This window comes from Bubalus bubalis, chromosome 15 (genome assembly GCF_019923935.1).
Source record: "Bubalus bubalis isolate 160015118507 breed Murrah chromosome 15, NDDB_SH_1, whole genome shotgun sequence".
Classification (NCBI taxonomy): Eukaryota; Metazoa; Chordata; class Mammalia; order Artiodactyla; family Bovidae; genus Bubalus; species Bubalus bubalis.
Window position 1 is genome coordinate 65,802,282 of NC_059171.1, and position 21,452 is coordinate 65,823,733.

At 44.7% G+C, this 21,452-nt stretch overlaps 1 protein-coding gene across 1 annotated transcript; it reads left to right on the forward strand.

Moving 5' to 3' along the window:
• Window positions 1-381: 381 nt before the first annotated feature.
• Window positions 382-18,501, forward strand: NTAQ1 (N-terminal glutamine amidase 1). Its single transcript, XM_006045594.4, has 6 exons — window positions 382-698; window positions 5,781-5,880; window positions 6,660-6,710; window positions 10,679-10,827; window positions 11,819-11,943; window positions 17,831-18,501. Exons 1-6 carry the CDS (start codon window positions 610-612, stop codon window positions 17,938-17,940), a joined length of 624 nt encoding a protein of 207 aa, XP_006045656.1. The 5' UTR covers window positions 382-609; the 3' UTR covers window positions 17,941-18,501.
• The last annotated feature ends 2,951 nt before the right edge of the window (window positions 18,502-21,452 follow it).

The window sequence follows — 21,452 nt, forward strand, 5'->3', positions numbered from 1 at the left end:
CACGTTGTTCCCAAGCCTCCAGCACTCTTGGCACGCGGCTGCTCTAGGACCACGTGCCGCGTGGCCCCGCCCCTGGCCCCCGACCCCACCCACCTGGCGGGGTTTCGCAAACCAGGAACCACGCGATCCTCCACGTCCCTGGCTCCTCCCACTATGAACTCCCGCCGCTCACCCACCCAGGATTCGCCCCCGTCTCTCAGACTCCACCCTCAACGCCACTGCCACCGAGCGCCTCGAGCTCCGCCCACCTCTTTCCGCGCCGGGACTTTGCATCGCTCGCCCCGCCCGCTCCCCGCCCACCAGAACCTGCCCAGCCAATCCAGGGCTGCCCGAGTCAAGCCACTGACAACACTCTTCATTCCCAGCTCCACCCTCCCGGAACCTGCCACCCGCATTTCGAGCTTCGGCGCGGAATCTTGCGCTTTCCGCCACTCGGGCTCCGCCCACCCTGCCCCAGGCCCCATCCCCCGGGGGCGCCATCGGCAGCCTCGTGCTCCTCCCAGTCCGCCCAGCGAACCAGCGCCGCGTGTGGTGCGCCGGCTCCTCCTCCGAAGCCCGCCGGCGGGGCCGGTCCGGTCCGTACGCCTCTGGCCCGTACCCAGGCCCGCCATGGAAGGGGACGCCCCGGTCGCCGCAGCCGCCCACTACCAGCCGGCCAGCCCCCCGCGGGACGCCTGTGTCTACAACAGCTGCTACTGGTGAGGGGGCGCGGGGGCAGCCCCCGGCGTCTCCCCGGCCCACTCGACGGTGGAGACGCAGCCGGGCTCCGCCTCTTCCCGGCCCCTCCCCGGGGGCGCTCTGGGCCTGGCTGGAGGGTTTTCCGGTTTGAGGGGCGGAGGGAGCCGGAATGGCAGCCCTAGAGTCTTGAGTGGAGAGTGGGCATTCGGAGGGTGTTGGGGGAGGGGGGTGGTATCCGCCAGGAAGGGTCGAGTCGCTGGTGGTTTACTTCTGCCTGGCCTTTTTCTCCTGGACCTTTCTCAGGGGATCTCAGTGCTTGAGGGCGCCTGGAAGGGGAGTTGGCGGCGGAGGGTGGAGGGTAGAGAGCCTTTGAAAATTATTGTACTAAATTAAAGCCCAAAGTGGTTTCGCATTGATGTGAAGGTCATTTTAATTTTGGAAGAGAATGAAAACACAAGAGATTTCGCAATAACATTCCCAAGGTCACTCATTAAAGGCAGCCAGGATTCCAACTCAGGCCCCGTTGTACCAGAAACTAGGAGCTTTAAAGACCACCACGTCGTTATTATAATAGTGGTTACGTTTACACATGGTACTCAGTATATGCCGAGCATTGTTCCCAGACGTTTCAGTAAACGAATTCATTTCTCCCCACAGTTACATTAGGGGCAAGGTACTGTTACTCCCGTTTTAAGTGTGAGCACGTCGAAGCACAGAGGGTTGCAAGAAATTTGCCTACGGCCGCATAACTTGTGAAGGACAGGGAGGCCTGGCTGTAGTCAGCGACTTAGTGAGTGAACAACAACATAGCTTGAGAGTGAAGGAATGCAGGTTGGGAACACAGAGTCCGCACACTGTACCCCTTTCCTAGGCCACTTCTGTGGTGGAATCACAACTCGTAATCTTGGTCCTTATCACTCCCAAGCCTACCATTCCCTTGCTTGAATGGAGACTTCCAGTCCTGCACAAGAAACCTCAGGGTCCTCTGAAACTGCCTTTCCTCCTTCAGCTGGTCACGAAATCCGTGCTACAAAGAGCTGGAGTTTGTTCAGCTCTGACTGCATGTCAGGCCTAGTGCCAAGTACTTCCTTTCAGGCTTAGGAGATAGTTCTATTATTATCCTTTTTCTCATTTCCTTTATTAATGAAAATACTAAGCCACAGGGAGGCCTTTAGTTTGCCCAAGGTCACACATCTAGCAAGGGCTTCCCTCGTGGCTCAGGTGGTAAAGAATCCACCTGGAATGCAGGAGACCTGGGTTCGATCCCTGAGTTGGGAAGATCCCCTGGAGAAGAGAAAGGCTACCCACTCCAGTATTCTGCCCTGGAGAATCCTATGGACTGTAGGGTCGCAAAGAGTCAGACAGGACTGAGTGACTTTAACTTTCACACATCTAGCAAGTAGTGGTGCTGAACTTGGAACCTCTGGGGTAGGTACTTCTACACTTTATTTCTGCCCCTCCTCTCACCTCAGTCCTCTTAGTTCTTGTCTCTGAGATCCATTCATTGTTTTATTCATTCATTCAGTAAATGTTTATGGAGGATGTGAAGCAGGATCCTAGACACTAGAGATACTGCAGTGAACAACGTAGACATATTCCCTAATAAGATTTCATAGTTCTTACGTTTTTGTTGGGGAAAAGCAGACAAAAACAAGTTTAACCACACTTGGGTGTGTTAAGTGCTGTGAGAAAAATAGAACAAGATAAGAGATGGTAACTCAACCATATTATTAGGATACTTAAAGACGTTGATAAAATGACATTTGAACACAGAAAAATGACATTTGAACAGAGAGCTGAAGAAAGAGGGCAGGAGCTTTGTGGATGTTGGCAGGAGATGCCTCCAGGCAGGGGGACTGTAGGTACAGAGCTCTTAGAAGGAAGCGGGAGAGAATATTTGAGGAATGACAGAGAGGCCGACATAATAGGAGTGCAGTGATTCAGTGGAAGAATACTAGGAGATGAATATCTGTTCAGTTGATCGTCTCCTCTTGGTCTGTTCAGCCATAGATCTGTCCCTCCTGGGGTCTGGCCACTGGGGCCTGTTCTGGCCTTCCCTAACAGGCATCTCTGCCCAGCTTTCCCATAGCCCATTAAGTCTTTAATTTTGGGCTGGCTTCATACTGCTCAAAGCCAGTCTAAATTTGAATGTACCAGAGAATCACCTGGAGCTTATAGAATATGCAGATCTTAGAGTCCAACCCCAGAGAGCCTGGATGTGTGTGAGCTGCATGGTAGAGAAGTCTGAGTCTGGCTCGTTGATCCAATTTCAGGAGCTCAGGCCTAGACAATAAAGTCTATCTCCTGCGTATAGCAAGCACTCTAAAGATCTGGTCACCATCTGTTCCTGCGACCTCTTTGTGAACTTGGCTTCTCTGCTGTGCCCAAGGGTTTCTCAGCCTTGCCTCTGTTGACATTTTGAGCATGGAGATTCTTTGTTTGGGCATCTGTTCTTTGTAGGGCAGGCTCTACCCATTAGATGCCCACCCTCCCCGAATCTGTCAAAACCCCAAATGTCACCAGCTATTGCCAAATGTTCCTTGGGGGGCAAAATTACCTCTGATGGAGAACAAGTGCCCTATCCTGTCCCAACGCATCAGGCTGGTGCACCTTTCTATGTTTGCTCCTGCGGATTCTTTGAACTTGGAATAAATGCCTCCTCTTGACTTCTGTTAGTTTCTGTCAGATGTCACTTAGCTTTTAAGACCCAGCTTAATGATAATAGTGGTAGCCAATATTTGTGTTTCGTGCAGTTTGCAAAGCATTTTTTTTTTTTAATTATTTATTTGGCTGCACCAGGTCTTTAGTTGCGGCATGTGAACTCTTATTAGTTGTGGCATGTGTGATTTAGTTCCCTGACCAGGGCTGAAACCCAGGCCCTCTGCTTTGGAAGCACAGAGTCTTAGCCACTGGACTACCAGGGAAGTCTCCTGCAAAGCGTTTTTGATTCTGTTGTAATCATTTCGGATTTTTCAAATAGTTGTTAAGCACTTGTGTCCCAGGGATCCTCCCCCTCTGCATGCTTCTCTGTCAGCTCATCACCAGCCACCCCTGCAGAGTCCCAGTCCTAGTACTGTTTTGTCAGCGTCTCTGCTACCAGGATCCTCAGCTGACAGCCTGGGGCGTTACTGTTATCACTACACCCCCCCCCCATCTTTTTAAACCAATTAAATGCGTTGCAGGACTCACACCTAATCTGCGGCACTTTCTATTCCAGTGGTGACTCCCAGCATTTCCAAGGATGAGGGCCTCTTTTTTTTTTTTTAATTAGCATGAAAAGTTTCATGAGATCCTCCTTCATGATATTAGTTGTACTCTTGAAGACAAATTATTGATTAAAAGGGACTGCAAATTCAATAACTCTTAGGTTTAATTTTTTTCTCTGTGTAATATTCACTCATTTGAAAAGTAATAAGCAAAGTATGTCCAAGCTACATGTGTATTTAGCCAACCAGTAGTGCTCATGGTATTTATGGATTCAAGGACTTGTGGGGTTAACTCTGTCCATTCTTGGGAGGGGAAAGGGAAACACACAAGGAGAACCCGCTGACCTATTTCCTCCATCATCCTGTATCCCTCAAAATGAATGACTCCCTCCTCTGTACTTGCTCTATGCATCTTTTATGGTCTCCTGCGGTGCTCGATTATTTATGTATATGTGTGGCTCCTCTCCTCGTCTGCGACTCTGATTTATCATTCTAAACTCCAAGCTCTTAGCACAGTGATTTGTACATCACTGGCTGTTGTTGATAGTCAGTGCTCCTGAATGTCTCTAGGTTGGAAAGACAAGTGTCTTCTCAAAACTCTGTCTGAGAACATCCAGGTTAAAAAAAATTTTAGCTACTACATGTTATATGTCATATTGAAACAGTTCACATGTTATTACTCTGTGCTGCACATCCCATAGAATTATTAGCGTTTTCCTGTTCGTATCTCGGCCACCATTTTTTTCCCACCGTAAGACTTCTTAGATATTCTAGGGGAAAACAAAATCATGGGAGAAAAATATAGACACTTAACTTCGGTGCTTTAAGTCTGGTTGCATGAAGTGTTGAGACAGGTGGACATGGGCAAGGCTGAGTGAAGTGTGTGTCTCTTCACAGAATTGTGCCTGTCCTCAGTGCCGTTTCCAGGTCTCATGGTGTAGGTGGCTGGGATTCAGGTTTTGACAAATTGAGTCACTTGTGTGAGCGGAATATTGGCGTAGCTCGTTTTGAGCAAAGGTGCTGTGTGCCCCATTAGAAGAAGACAGGAACCCAAAGCTTGAGCTGTGAATACTGCCAGGAGTGCTGGGGCTTGCCCATGCTGGAGTCTGCCGGCATGGCTTGGTTTGATGCACTGGGCATTGCTTTACTTCGGTGGTTCTTATCATTGCTTCATAATAGCTGAAGGCCTCTCATATAAAAGAGAGATTCATCTAGGGCAGTAGTATAAGAAAGATGGATTTCAGTTCAGCATGAGGAAGAGCTTTCTAAAAGTCAGGACCTCCTCCATACCAGAGGGGCTTGGGGAATAGCATTCACAAGAGGCTCCCTCCAGAAGAATTCCTGGACATATCCCATAACCGTCCTGATCTTTTCCAGTCAGGAGCCCTCCTACACAATACCCATCACAATACCCATCCTGCCATTTCCAAAGGGGAGCAGCCAACCAATGTCAAGATGTATTGAGTATTGATGATATGATTATGCCCACTTCACAGAAGAGAAAAGCAGACACTCAGGTCAAGGTGTCTAAAACTTACTACCTTGTAAGTGGCTGAACTGGAATTCAAGTCCCTGGACTCAGAACTTTTAGAATATTGATGGAGCATTTGAACAGTTAGAATGCCTCTGTGTTAACACTGCTAACGGAGGCAGTGAGCTCTGTGTCTGCAGAGGGGTCCACGCACAGTTCAGGTTGGTAACAGCTGTTGCTGGGGATGTTTCAGAGGAGGTACAATTGTTAGCCAGTTTTTGGAGGAGGTGGTGTTTAAGGTCTCTACCAACTTTTTTTTTAATGTAATAATCGGTCTTTTGTTCAAATTTGAGTGAACTGAGTGTTCACTTAAGAACTGAGTGTTCTCTCTTAATTATATTGCTTAAACAATTATTTTATTCCAGTGAAGAAAATATTTGGAAGCTCTGCGAATACATCAAAAACCACGACCAGTATCCTTTAGAAGAGTGTTATGCTGTCTTCATATCTAATGAGAGGAAGATGGTAAGTTGGGGAGTGATTGCAGAAAGAACACAAATTCAGGATGACATTCGAAGCTAAATAGAGGATGGGTTTAGCTTGTTCTAAAATGTGCTTTATAAAATATGGCAACAGTTCAAAGTTTGTTTTTGAATCAGATTTTTTTTCCTACAGGGATGTAGTTAAGAGTTTAGTTCCTAACTTGCAGGTAGGGAAATATGTGATGGTATGTTTATGCAAATTCAGTTCCCTTTCTTTAGGTGTTAAGTTAGAGCTTTTTAAAACGCTTAGATTAGAAGCACATACGCTCAGGTTTGAAGGAAAAGTTTCTTTCCTGCGTTTTATGGAACTCCAGTAAACTTCTATAAAGTATTAAAAAAAAAAAGTAAGCTCTTCGTATTTTGTAAAGCACTTTTGTGAGCATCATGTTGTTTGATCCCAGTGGATACCTTGTGAAGTAGTCAGGGTCCCGACAGCTGTTTCCATTTTGTAGATGAGGAAATAGAGACTTGGGAAGGCCCCATGAATAATTAAGTGGGAGAGCAAGAGGTGAACCTGCCAGGACTTCCGCTCCCTAGTTTGGGTCTCTTTCTACTCTCCAGAGAACATCTTAACAATGAATTATTGCTCCTTCATCATTAAGGACCCTTGGAAAGATTTGGATTTCTTCTTATCTGTTCATTCTTCCACCTAACTTGTTTGTTGTTTTGAAATATTTGATTTTCCATGTGTGTATTGCCTAAAAGAATTGAATGGTGTTTGCTCTGTAAAGTTGTGACTCAGGAAGTGTGTTGTATTTGTAGATACCTATCTGGAAGCAGCAGGCAAGACCCGGAGATGGACCTGTCATCTGGGTAAGATGGTCCGCACAGACAGCCTCTGATACAGCAGTACTTGTAATCCAGGAGCAGTCTTTGTGTTTTGGTAAAGCAGAAATGATGGGGCAGTAGAGAAAGACTATGATAGTTATTAATAATTTGACCTTTGGACGAAAGATGTTATTTGGTCTAAGGCAGAAGCACTGACAAGCATGTTTTCTTTTAATTTTGAAATTATTATAGAAGTGATTTTAAATGGCTAATGTAGCAGATATAATTGTTGTCTAGACTCTTGTCTATTTAGCACTGGAAGGAACTTCAGCAGCATCTAGTCCATCTGCACAGTAGAGTTATCCAGAGACTGTGAAAAATACAGGTTTCTGGGAATTCCAGTGTTTAGGACTCAGGGCTTTCACTGCCAGGAGCCTAGGTTCAATCCCTGGTCGGGGAATTAAGATCCTGCTTGTTGCCTGATGTGGCCAAAAAAAAAAAAAAAAAAGGTTTCTAATCTAGTTGATCTAAAGGTTCAGGAATTTGTGTTCTGAGCAAACTTCTTAGCATGACTGGCATTTGAAAAACAAAGATCTGTTCCAACCCCTTCATTTTTCAGGTGAAGAAACAAGCCCAGAAAGGCAAAGTGACTACCTCGGGGTCACCTGGCTGATAGGTGGCAGATGGGGATCCTTTCTAGCACACATCCATATGTCACCTTAACCTGGTGCTTGAAGAATGGAATTGTTTGTGCTAAGAAACATGGAGATAAAAGAAAAACTCCATTCATGATAATGTAACAAACATCAAGTTTCCAATGCATATTTAGGATAAGGCATCATTTGAATTGGCTTCTAAGCCCGAGTCCCTCTTCTGCTGGGCTGTGTGAGCTGGACGGCTTAGTTACCGTCTTTCCTTGGTGTCCTCCTCTGGTCACCGGGGCCTCAGGGAGATGATGCATTTCTGAAGCATTACCCTGGTATCTGCACCAGTGCTCTAAACGTGTTAGCGATTTTTGTTAACAGAGCGATAGAACCCCAGCTGTGGACTGTCCATCTGCCCTAGCATCATGCCCACTGCTGAAGTGCTCAGCTTCTGGTCTTCAGGGAATTTTCAGGGAAAGGACCTGTGGTCGTGCCCTCCTTACACAGCAGCTCATGGCAGCTCCCGGTGGAGGATCCTGTTTCAGGAAGTCTCCCCGCAGACTTCCTGTGTGGAATACACCTCTGGTAGTTGGTCTGTGCCTCCCTGCTATTCTGTTGTAGGTGATGGGTGAGCCTCCCTCAGTCGGTGGAGACCAACCCTGAGGAAGAGGTCACTTTCTAAGTGGGCGCTTCTGCCTCTAGCCTGCGGTGTCTTTCCCAGGCATTTGGACAAGCTCTCTTCACCTGGCTCAGAGAGTGAAGCTGCTTCTCGAGTCTGTACTCCTTGGTCCCCGTCTCTGCCTCTCCTCGTGGAGGTAGCCTGCCTTCCTTCTCGAGTTCATTGGCCATCTGCTTTGTAGGAACATAGACCTGAGCTAGCCAGAAGGCTATTCCTTGTTTATGCCTTTTTTTTTTTTTTTTTTTTAATTTTTTTGGCTGTGCTGTGCAGCATGTAGGATCTTAGTTCCCCAACCAGGGATCAAACCTGTGATCCCTGTGGTAGAAGAGCAGAGTCCTAAGCACTGGACTACCCAGGAAGTCTCTGTTTATGCCATTCCACAAGCTGTGTCCTCTTTCTGGAATGTTCTTCCCTTTAGGCAAGATGCAGCCTTTCCTCAGTGAAACTCCCCTTATTAGTTGGGTCGCCGTCCCCCTTGTGGGGGCCCCCCCGCCACTTTGGTTGGTTTTTAAGAAGGCTGAGTATTTACGTAATAATCTCTTTAATTCTCTTAGTAACTGTGAGGAATACTATGAGGTAAACACTACAGTTGGGCTTCTCTCGTGGCTCAGCTGGTAAACAATCCGCCTGCAATGCAAGAGACCCCAGTTCGATCCCTTGGTTGGGAAGATCCCCTGGAAAAGGGAACAGCTACCCACTCCAGTATTCTGGCCTGGAGAATCCCTATGGACAGAAGAGCCTGGAGGGCTACAGTCCATGGAGTCTCAAAGAGTTGGACACAACGACTGAACAGCTTTCACTTTCAAACACTACAGTTATCCCCATTTTACAGAAGAGGAAACGGAGGCCGGTGGTGGCAGGGCTGAGGTTGAACCGGGTGATCCCGCCTCGCGTGCCCTAACCTGCAGGCTCTCCCTCCTCCTGTCTTCCCTCACCCTCTCACTCCTCTGCCACCACTGACTTGGGCTTCCCACTCGCTTCTCCAGGAACTTCTTGAACATTTGGACCTATCTTTCTCCTCTCTGTATCTGTATTTTAGTAACACAGGTTCCCACAAGTAATTGGGAGTATGTATTTGAAAAAAAAAAACAAAAAAACATAACATGAAGTAGATGTCAGGAGAGAACCCGATTTGGGATATGGCAGAGACTACTGCTGGCAGGGATGGCGGAAGACCAAAGATGGACTCCTGGGTGGGGAAAGCATTGGAGCCGGAGCTGCGGTGATGAATTGGGGGAGAGCGGTGGAGACACAGCGCAGGTGGAGTGGAATAACGTGAAGAAGCCCAGGGGGCCGAAATCGAGGACTGTTATAGGGGAGGGCTGGATGCATTAAGGGGTGGACAGGGGAGAAGCGTTCATTTCTGATGCTCTTTCTGCTTTCCTAAGATTGAATTGGAGCCAAAGGAAGCACTCTGGGCTCTGATGGTGCAGCGTTTCCAGTCTCAATTAATTGTCTTCTCCCTATCTCACAGGGTCAAATGATACATCATTTGAGAAGGTGCTTTGTAAGCTCTGAAGTACTAGAAACGTATGGTATTCTAACATTGTACTAATGTGATTGGATTTTTTAATCTCACAATGCCGTTCTCTGTGTGAGCGTGTTTCTTCCGAGGCACTCTAAGCATCAGACTGCCCTCAAGTCCATTGATAAATTTTCCTGACATCCGTTCTAGCTCTTAGCTGGCTTAGGCAGTACCCCGTGTCTGGGGGTGAGAGTGAGCATTCACATGCATGCTGGGACCCAGCTGTGCGGGAGAAGCTCTCTGTGTCCTTTTTCCTTAATGGCTACAGGTTAGGGCATGGCTGATTGAAAATCAGTAGCAACAACATTTTAAAAAATTTATTTCTTTAGCTGTGCTGGATCTTAGTTGTAGCATGAGGGATATTTCATCTTCGTTGCAGCATGAGAACTCTCAGTTGTGGCCTGTGGGATCCAGTTCCCTGACCAGGGATTGAACCCAGGCCCTCTGCATTGGGAGCTCGGAGTCTTAGTCACTGGACCACCAGAGAAGTCCCAACAACATTTTAAAGTCCTTCTTTCCCTCTCCAGGCTGACCTCAGGCCGTTCCGCTTTGTTAAGGGTTTGGAGGATATCCTTACAGACTTTTTCTCTGTACTCATATGCATGCATGTGTACTTCTGAACACACATGTCTGTCTTTATATACACATCAATTTAAAAAATAATGTATAATACATAATCTGCAATTTACTTTTTCCATCCAGTGGTGTAACAGAGTTAATCCAATTTGCACAAAAGTTTACCTAATTCTTTTTAGCAACTGCACAGTACCCCATCTTATGGCTGCTTCGTGGCTGCCTTTCCCCTCTTGATGGACTTCTGATTGTTTCTGAATCTTCACAGTTAAAAACAGCACTGCAGAGATTTTCTTTGAATATATACCTTTACTTGCATATGGCAGTGTTTCTCTAAGATGAATTCCTAATGGTAAAATTGCTGGGTTGAAGGTATACAGTTAACGTACATGAACATTTCCACTGTTTATGTAACTGTTCTCTGTCACTGGACATCTGGTCTGTTTTCAGGGTTTTGTGTTTGCTTTGTTATTTTAAGGAGGGCTGTATTAGCCTTGTATATGTTTTTGCTGGTAGATAGGCATTATTACTATAACCTTGGAATACTCCATCATAAGGTAACCTGGTTAACTTCAGCAACTTTTACTTCTAGGATTACCACGTTGTCTTGCTTCATGTTTCAAGCGGAGGACAGAGCTTCATTTATGACCTTGACACTGTCCTGCCGTTCCCCTGCCCCTTTGACACATACGTGGAAGATGCCTTTAAGTCTGATGAGGACATCCACCCACAGTTCAGAAGGTGAGGAAATTCAGAGTGGATTTACCTACTTTTCTGAAGTTAGACTTTGACAATTATAAGTTACTTTGTTTGCGTGTTTGTTTCTGTGTTGGTTTTGTAAAGATTGCTTGTCTTGGCTTCACCATTGAGTTGATATTTGAGAGTCATGTACTACACAGAAGATTCAAAATATTTTGAAGTTTTAAAGGTTGTCCGTCGTACGAAAGGCTGGCAGTCTTTAAAACTTTGTGTGATGAGATCCAAAACGTTTTCTTCAAGTCAGTTTCGGAATGTCTTTCATACTCTTATTTTTGGGTGTGTGGGTGGTGGGGTGGTGTGGGTTGGGGGAGCTGGATGCCATATGACGGCAACATTGAGAGGAGTATGATAGACTTCCCTGGTAGTTAGATGGTAAAGAATCTTCCCACAATGCAGGAGACCCAGGTTCAATCCCTAGGTCAGGAAGATCCCCTGGAGAAGGCAATGGCGACCCACTCCAGTATTCTTATCTGGAGAATCCCATGGACAGAGGAGCCTGGCAGGCTACAGTCCATGGGGTCACAAACTGTCCAACACGACTAGTGACTAACACTTTCATGATATCAACACCTGAAAATTATGCCCTTGGCCCCTGATATATTCATTGACTAAGTAAAGGCAGCTGGATAGATTTCCATGCCTTTGTAGTTTGGAATGTCAGCTGATCATTTCTCACGGCATCTTTAACAGGTGTTAAAGCCACATATCTGTTTGTGTATCACTAATAGTGGAGAAGGAAATGACAGCTGACTCCAGTATTCTTGCCTGGAGAATTCCATGGACAGAGGAACCTGGTGGGCTACAGCCCATGGGGTCGCAAGAGTCGGACACGACTTAGCGATTAAACTATCTGCCTGTTACTAATAGTACAAAAATGTCAGTCTAGTTTTGTGCATGTCATAGAAAATGAGTCTCTATAAGAATCAAGTTAGAATTTCAACTGTTACATAAATGAGTGTTGGTTTACATGCAGGAAATTTAGAGTGATCCGTGCAGACTCATATCTGAAGAACTTTGCTTCTGACCGATCTCACATGAAAGACTCCAGTGGGAACTGGAGAGAGCCTCCCCCATCGTATCCCTGCATCGAGACTGGAGGTGAGCAAGGGACATCCTCTCAGAGGGTTTCCCATCAGTGTGACGGTGAGCGAGTTCCCTTAACCAAGGATAGAAAGAGCACTGTCGTTTGGGTAAGACTCCCAGAGTGGTTAGGAGGTGAGAGGGAGTGTAGTTGTGTGTATTTATCAGACTCAAACGGAGGCTCATAGAGCAGGGTTGGAAGATTTCATGGGAGAGGAAAGGCTTCAGGGAGCCAAACCACAACCCTGTTGCTGGAATATCGGCTGTCCCTGCCTCTGGTCCACCAGCCTTGGAAGAACTGTGTGTTTGTGCCACTTCACCACGGGACTTGTAGAGCCTCCCCGTGGTGGGGTTTCATGTTATGGTAAAGGGAATCCCCTGGTGCCTCTTTGAGACCTGTGAAATCTCTGTAATAAAATCTGCATTAGAAAGGCAGTGAGAGCTGGCTGGTTTTATTGTCCCACTCATCTCATTTATGTGCTTTTAGGCATCAGTCCAGTTAATAATTTCTCTAGACTTAAGTAGATCAAGGGTTCTTCACCATATTACTGTGTCTGGCATTCACCTGGGTGAATTTATGGTGGGAAGTAATTCACAAGGTTGCCATTAATTAGTAAAAACTTAGCATCCTCTGATGAGGATGATGCTGTCTGAGTCAAGATGCTCTGCAGGCTGTAAAGGAGGCCAGAAGAATTGGACATTAGAGTTCAGAGTTCAGCAGGGAAGAAAGTAAAAAGTGTATTTGGTATATTTGAAGGAGGATTCCATCTCTGATGTTTGAGGCTCTCTGTGGAAAGCTCTGATGATTTTTAAAGTTCATATTGGCATTGCTTTGGGTCCACCAACCTGGTTCCCAGGCTCAGCACCAGAACTGGGCTAGCTTAGGTCAAGAGAGGGCTTTGTGGGTCTTGCTTTCATCTCACACACCTTACTGGGTATGGTCTGGACAGTGCCTGGTGGCTCCCTGTGTCTCTTCCACATAGGAGCACTGACATAGGAGCTGACATGTCGTAAGCCTTCAGTAAACCTTGTCAGCCCCTGTCCTCTTTGACTTGTTCCTTTGGGTTTTGGTGACTGCTTCCCGGGGGGTGCTGTTTGTGCCAGCCCCCTCCTATCTTACTTTCATCTCCTCTTCACTTGGCAGACATGAACACTAGAGTCCATGAAGGTCCAGCCCTCTGCCTGCCCCCCGGGGCACAGCTGGAGGGTGGCAGGGTCTGTTACCTCCCTGTGCTCCAGAGCAGGGAAGGGAATGTCTCTTTTTGCCCCTGTGTAACTAGCTCACTGGGGGCCTCCTGAACTTGAGGTTGGAACTCAAAGGAATCTGCTCTGAAGTGTGGGGTAAACATACCGGTTTCTCATGTAGTAATTTAACCATGTGGCCATGTTTTCTTGTGTGGTCAATCCATTAATTCAGTCCCTGTATTTGTCAATTGAACTGACCCAGGAATGGAACTAGGGTCTCCTGCATTGCAGGTGGACTCTCTACCATCTGAGCTACCAGGGAAGCCCTATTTATCAAAGGAATGTGTTCAAAGCTAGGATAAGGGGGAATTACTTTTAGCTCAGTCATGTCTGACTCTTTGCAACCCAATGGACTACACAGTCTGTGGAATTCTCCAGGCCAGAATATTGGAGTGGGTAGCTATTCCCTTCTCCAGGGGATCTTCCCAACCTAGGGATTGAACCCAGGTCTGCACTGCAGGTGGATTCTTTACCAGCTGAGCCACCAGGGAAGCCCCATTTATCAAAGGAATGTATTTGAAGTTAGGATAAGGGGGGATTACTTTTAGCTAATTAATATTGCCTTATTTTTTTAAAAAAAGTTAAAAAAGAAGAAAAGGTTCAAGAAGACATCAAACTTGCAATTAATGCCTGTTTTAGATACTTTCATAGCAGCTTTACTTGGTTAGGGTTAGGGTTAGGGTTATGGAATTTAGTTATGGAATTGGCCCTTAGGGGCTAAAATTTATCACATTTCATTCATTGCACATTATATTTTGGCTCCAACATTTAATAATTTTGGTGGTCATGAGTCTGCAGGCCCACTCTTTTTAATTCCGCGTTTAGTGTATTTTAAATGAAGGAAACTACCCCCTCCTTTTTTTTGCCCATCTCTGATAAGACTGAAACCAAGATTCACAGTCTTGCACCCTTGCCCTAAAGCTCAGTTCCAGCACCAGCCTTTAATGGCTCAGTTTTTAAGGACCTTTCTCAAGTCTTGGACTGAACCATAGGGTACACCATGACTGTCCCTTTCTCTTTCTGAGCCCTTTGCTGCCTCTGTCCTTTCGTTTTCCTGTTCTCAAACGGTGTGTTAGCGTGACACTGGCTAATGTGAGCCTAGCTGGAGCACCAGTGTTACATGTAAATAGAAATGTTATAGTGCTTCTTCGGGAGATACAGACAAATGCTGATTCGTTATATATTGCTCTTTAAAATTTTTTTAATTTTATTTTTAAATGCTGGTAGGTGTTGAATGCCTGCAGATAATAATCATTTTTTATTTAATTGCATTAAAAAGTCCTAGAAAATGAATACCACTGTATTTCAGAACTTGAGGTTTCCTTTAGCCATTTGGTAAAGACTTTAGCTGACTTACATGGAGTAAGTCAGGTAAGTACATCTACCCCAGGTAAGCAAGAACTTTTACCCTTCTTTCCTGGGAGGCGCCTGTCTTTCCTTTATTTTGGATTACTTGGTCATCCTGCATCCCTGGCTGTCTGATCACGTCAACAGAAGTCCTGGTTTTGCTGATTATCTAGCTTTTTTGTTGTAAGACTCTTTCTAGTGTTCTGTATTCCAAGTGTTTACCTTCATTTTTGAAAAGATTTATTTGTTAGATACTATACACTAGTTTTACATGTTTTTTCTTTCCGTTTTTTAAAGGTGTCTCTCTCTTGTTTTCTGCTTGCTTAGTTTTTGATCAAGGAGCATGCTGTTCTTATATTTGTTTCTGTAAATGTAGTGTGTCTCCCCCCCACCCCCGGCTGCTTTTTAAGGTTTTTTTTCTCTTTATTTCCCATTTTCAGCAATTTGATTATGATGGACTGTAGTTTTCTTTAGATTTAGTCCACACGAGGTTTGTTCAGATTCTTAGATTGGTAGATTTATAGTTTTCATCAAATTTGGAAACATTTGGCTATTATTTTTTCAAATGTTTCCTTTGACCACCACCTCTATCCCTCCCGTTTAAAACAAATTCTTGTCCTTCACCTACGCATATGTTAGATGCCTTGTTCTTAGTCTATTAAGTCAACGATCACTTTTTTTCAGACTTTTTCTGTATGTGTTTCATTTTGAATAATTATTTTGTCTGTAAATTCATTCATCTTATCTGCTGCATTAATTTGCTGTTAATCCCATCCAGTGCATTTTTTTTCCATTTTACATATTTTATTTTTTTATCTCTAAAAATTCCACTTGGGGCTGATTTAATATCTCCCATTTCTCTCTGTTGTGCCCACGTTTTCCTCTACCCTTTTGAATATACAGAGTGTGTTCATAATAGCTGATCCTTGTCTGCTGGTTGCGTTATCTCTGTCATTTCAGTCTGTTTTCGTTGATGGATTTTGTCCTGATGTTGAGTCGCGTTTTCCTGTTTCTTTGTGTGATTCATGTTATTTGGTTGGGTGCTGGACTTTGTGAATTTTACATTGTTAGTTGTTAGATCTTGAGGTACTTTTAAAAACAATATTGGATTCGGTTCTAGTGTACAGTTAAATTACAGGGGTCAGGTGGGTCCTTTCAAGGCTTGCTCTTTCAGTATGGGCTTCCCAGGCGGCACTAGTAGTAAAGAACCCGCCTGCCAATGCAGGAGACATAAGAGGCGCGGGTTCGATCCCTGAGTCAAGAAGATCCCCTGGAGGAGGAAATGGCAACCCACTCTAGTATTCTTGCCTGGAGAATCCCGTGGAGAGAGGAGCCTGGTGGGCTACGGTCCGTGGGGTCGCACAGAGTTGGACACAACTGAAGCAACTGAACATACAGTGCAGATTGTCAGCAGCCTTTCACCCTGTGCTCATTTAGCCCCGCTACTCAGGTGTAACCCTTTTGAGGATTCTGCTAAATGCCCATGTGTTATGAATTCTCTCCCCCTTGGCTGGTGGGGACTATGGAAGTTCTGGGAGTTTTTAGACCAGCTGCTTTCTGGGCTTCTTTCCTGCCTTCATGAGTTCAGTTCTTAGGCAGACTTGGGGGTAGAGGGTGAGTCGCCTCTGCAGAAATCTAGAGCACTGTCTGCGTAGCTCCGTCCTCTTCCGCACTCTGTCCCCAACACGTAGCCACTGTGCCCTGCTGGACTCAGGTCTCTGTCTTCCCACGGGCAGAACCCCTGTGCTGTTCGTGTTGCTCCTGTGCTGTGGTCTGGACATGCTCCCTGGGCAGTGAACTGGAGGGTCTTCGGGCTCCCTCCCTTGTCTGTGCTTTCTTAGCAGTCAGTTGTGTTGCCCATTGTCTGGCTTGTGGAAAGAGTTGCTGAATATACTCTGTCCTCTTTCCTGACGGTTTTTGATAGGAGTACAGTTCTATAACTATTCCTTGATGAGGACGAGAAGAAATGTGTACACACTTTTAACAAATGTATGGAAAATTTAAGTCATATACAAAACTAGACGGAAAATGAGACTTTCAACAGTTATCAGCTCATAGCTGATAGCCCATCCATTTTCCCCCCTCTTGTATTATGTTGAAGTGAATTCCAGATATTAGGTACTTTCAACTCTAAATATTTCAGTATGAATCTCTAAAATGTAAGGATTAGTTTATTTAAAGTATGACTACAGTGTCATTATTATAGCTAAAAAAATTAACAGTTCTTTAAAATCAGCATTTATCTCTCTAGTCACTGTTTAGATTCACAGTTATCTCATAAAGTTGTAATCTTCTTCCTATAGTACATTTATTTGAATTATCCAGATAAAATCCCTACCTTGTGCTTGGTTGTTATGTCTCTGTGGAGTCTTTTTTAATATGTAGAGATTCCTAGTCCAGCTCTTTTTTTCCTTGTAATTTATTTGTTGAAGCAATGAATCTGGGAGAAAGGTCTGGTTTTGCGGATTATATCTCTTGTATCTTCTGAATTTCCTATAAATTGGCCGTTGTATCCAGTAGATCAGCAGTTTATTTGTGCGTGTTTCATCTAACTTTTTATTTTGACATAGCTTCAGATTGCTAGAGAGTTGGGTAAAACAGCACAGAAAGTTCCTTTGTACTTTTTACTCAAATTCTAGGGTATCTGAGAAAACCATGGCAGTATTATCTAAAGCAAGAAAACAATAAATCAGTGCAGAAATATCAGCACAGTACTGTTCACTTGCAGACCTTATTTATAGTTTGTGATTTTTACCCCAATTTCTTTTTTCTGGTCCAGGATCTAACCCAGGATATTACGTGTAATTGTCATGTCTCCTCACGCTCCTTCATCTGTGACAATTTCTTTTTTCCTTTACTTTTACACTTTTGCCCTTTTGAAGGGGCTTCCCTGGTGGCTCAGCGGTAAAGAATCTTTCGTCCAGTGCAGAAGATGTGGGTTTGATCGCTGGGTTGGAAAGATCCCCTCGTGATATGGCAACCCACTCCAGTATTCTTGCCTGGGAAGTCCCATGGACAGAAAAGCCTGGTGGGCCAAAGTCCATGGGATCACAAAAGAGTCAAACACAACTTAGCAACTAAATAGCAACCCTTTCGAAAGATACTGATCAGTGACTGTGTATGGTGTCCCTCAGTTTGGGTTTGTGTGATGTTTTTCATGATTCAATTGAGGTTATACATTTGAGACAAGAATACCACAGAATGATATTGATCCCTTATGAAACCTTTGAATAATTTTCCCTACTTTTGGTCTTTGGGGCTGTTAAACCAGAATTGTGCCTGCAGTGGACATTTCTTTCATGTATTTTTTTAGATTCCAAGATGAACCTGAATGATTTTATCAGCATGGATCCTGAGGTCGGATGGGGAGCCGTCTACTCGCTGCCTGAGTTTGTACATCGGTTTAGCAGCCAGAACTACTGAACTTGACCTCTGGATGTGGTGCCGCAGAGAAACCCTAGAACCTGAGCAATCTACCCCTTCATCTGAGACAGCAAACATTATGGTGCATTTGGCTTGGAATTATGCTTTCCCCTTTTAATTCAGTTGAATTGAAAAGGATAAATAGAAACCATTTTTTTGATATGTCAGGTTGAAACTTGATGTAGTTGCTCAGATATTCCTACTGTTCATTTGTTAAAACCTGTGAAGACTTACGCCAGTAATTGCTTTTTGTTATGATATTGATACGTGGACTTCGTGCCTCTTTTGGATGTATCACGTCTCTCCAGCTCCACTGTAAGCTCCTTGAGGGCAGGGCCATGGCCCATTGCTTTGTGAATCTCTGATGCCCGTAAAAGATGCCCGTAAAATGTTTGCTAGTAACTGTGCTACTGCTTGAAGAGGGCTGCCACTGTGAGCTGAATCAGCAATAAATGTTAGTCTTTTGGGACCATTATGTTCTTAGAAAAGTTTGCAGCCCTCTTAGGCTTAATTGTTCTTTGGCCTATTTATATGTTTTTGAATAAAATTGACTTAAATTAATTTTGTTTTGGAGATTTTGTGTCCCTCTTGATAATCTGGGATACCCAAGACGGTCTCAGCTGTAGACAGGAACTTGCTTCAAAATGCAGTGATCAGTCTTCCTTCTTGAAGATGTGTTTGGAACTTTGGCTTTCATTGTCTAATTCCAAATAAAAGATGTTTGGCATTAAAGCAGCATACAGAGATAGTTCTCATTCACATACTCCGTGGTTCTGTTGTAAAAAGCAGCACATTTCTTATAATAGGGCTGTGCAAGCTTTTGCTCTTAGGTGTGTTTTCTGCTTACTAAGAAACTTCCATTCACATCCCCTGCCTTGTGCTTTGGAGGGACACTTGCAGTCATTTCCTCGAGAATCAGTCTCAGGAAATACCACGTACCCAGCTGGTTCAGCTGACCTGGAAGATGGTGAGAGAAAGTGAATCAGCTCTGGTAAGAGGAATACAAATACAGCCTAAATTATGTTTATAATTTAGAGTTCAATATAGACCCTATACTTGGATGACTTTGTTGTGTTTCAGATGGTCATTTTAAAAGTACATGACTACAATAAAGAAGATAAGTTTTGGCAAATTGGACCCGAGAAATACTTGCCTTGAGCAGAAACATTCAGAGGGAACCAAGGATTGTGATCTGATTTATAAATTGCATCTCTGGAGGTTTTTTTTCCCTTGCCAATTAGTGAGCAGGTTGCCAATCTGGTATTCAAAATTATGTGGTGCAGACCAGTCAGACAATGTGTGTGTGTTAAGTTTGACCTTCCCGGCCACCTTGCCTGAAATTGAAAACCCCCTACTTCTAACCAGTGTAGTGAGCAAGGTTTTGTCAACATATCCAGTGGCCATTGTCATGACTTGCTGGAGGAAGTAGAGGACACTTGTTTTTTTCTACCTACCACTCCTACAGTGCCCTTTGAGAAACTTCTTCACATATTTCATAGAGTCCCCATGGCCATAAATAAAGGCATGTTGCCTAAGCTGGACCAGGCGTGGACCCCACCTCTGGACAAGTCTTGAGAGTGACCTGTCCCAGGGTTCTCTGGAGTTGCTGTGTTGGCATTCAGAGAGAGAACTTCTTGCTCCTTCAGGACTGTTGGGCCAGGGGCCTGGGAGTTTGGGGCAGCTGAGGGCGTGCTGACTGCCTGCTCACTGCAGCCCCACAGAGCAGGCGCCGCGGGGCATTTCTGAGTGCCTGCATCTTCCTGTGCTTCAAGCCAGCCCCAGCCTTTGAACTTGCCAGTTACACAGACCAGAAGGTTCCTTTTCGTCTTCAGCTTGTGTGAGTAGGAGTGCTGTCACTTCTAACTGATGGGTAGCTTCCCTTGCAAGATTTTTCTTCAGAACGGTTGATTTTATCAGAAAACTGTTACCATTGTCTCTCTGTGCTTTTACTTTTCTCTGAGGTCAGATTCGCTTTTCTTTATCCTTAGCGTGTGTGAGAGAACTGAATAAATTACTGATAAATGCTGTGTGGAAAGAGGAACTTTCAAGAAATGCAAGGGACTAAAGTAGAATTTGTAGTTGATTCTGAAAATAAGAGAAAGAAGGCATCTATGAGAATCTTGACAGGGAAGCAATTACATGATATAAAATGGCTCCCAGGTCAGTAGAACTGACTGTAGCTGATTGTGGGTATTACCATGGCTTTTACAAATGATTGTGTCTTTCAGAAGAAGGGCTCATTAGCAGTGGAAGTAAAGACAAACTCTGTGGTTTTCCTCAGTTTGATTTTTAATAGTTGTTGTTTAGTCACTAAGTTGTGTTCGACTTTTATGACCCCATGAACTGTAGCCTGCCAGGGTCCTCTGTCCATGGACTTCTCCAGACAAGAATACTGGAGTGGGTTGCTGTTTCCTTCTCCAGGTTATCTTCCCAGTGCAGGGATTGAACCCAAGTCTCCTGCATTGGCAGGCAGATTCTTTACCACTGAGCCAGCAGGGAAGCCTCTCAGTAGCTTTCTTGAGATGGAATTCAAATAATACTCAATTCACCCTTTTCAAGTATACAGTCTGATGGCTTTTAATTTAGTCAGCGTTGTGTGTCAATTTCAGAAAATTTTCCTTACTCCCAGAAGGATCCCTGCACCCCTCAGCTGTCACTCTCCACTTCCCCTCCCTCCACCCCAGGCAGCCACTAATCTACTATTTTTTTTTTTTGTCTTCGTGGATTTGCCTATTCTGGATATTTCACATACATGAAATAAGATACCGTGTGGCCTTTGGGGACTGGCTTCTTTCACTGAGCATCATGGTTTCAAGACTCAGTCATGTTGTAGGGTGTTAAAATAGCTGGTACATGAACATCGTACAAATCCAAAAGAGAGGGAAAAGGTATATAATAGAAAGTACCCTTCCCTTCCATTCTCACCTTAAATTTCCCTTCTGATTTCCCTACCCAGAAGTAACATGTTTTCTGTTTCTTTTATATCCTTGCAGGAATTTCTTAGTGCCCATGTAAGCATATATGTTTAAAGTATTAATTATTAAGTATCACTATTATTATGTATTAATTCTGGTTTTTGTTTTCTTCCACAAATGGTAACATTCTAAAAGTACCCTTCTACATCTTACTTTTAAAAGTTAATATCAGATCAGATCAGATCAGTCGCTCAGTCGTGTCCGACTCTTTGCAACCCCATGAATCACAGCACGCCAGGCCTCCCTGTTCATCACCAACTCCCGGAGTTCACTGAGACTCACGTCCATCGAGTCAGTGTTGCCATCCAGCCATCTCATCCTCTGTCATCCCCTTCTCCTCTTGGCCCCAATCCCTCCCAGCATCAGAGTCTTTTCCAATGAGTCAACTCTTCGCATGAGGTGGCCAAAGTACTGGAGTTTCAGCTTGAGCATCATTCCTTCCAAAGAAATCCCAGGGCTGATCTCCTTCAGAATGGACTGGTTGGATGTCCTTGCAGTCCAAGGGACTCTCAAGAGTCTTCTCCAACACCACAGTTC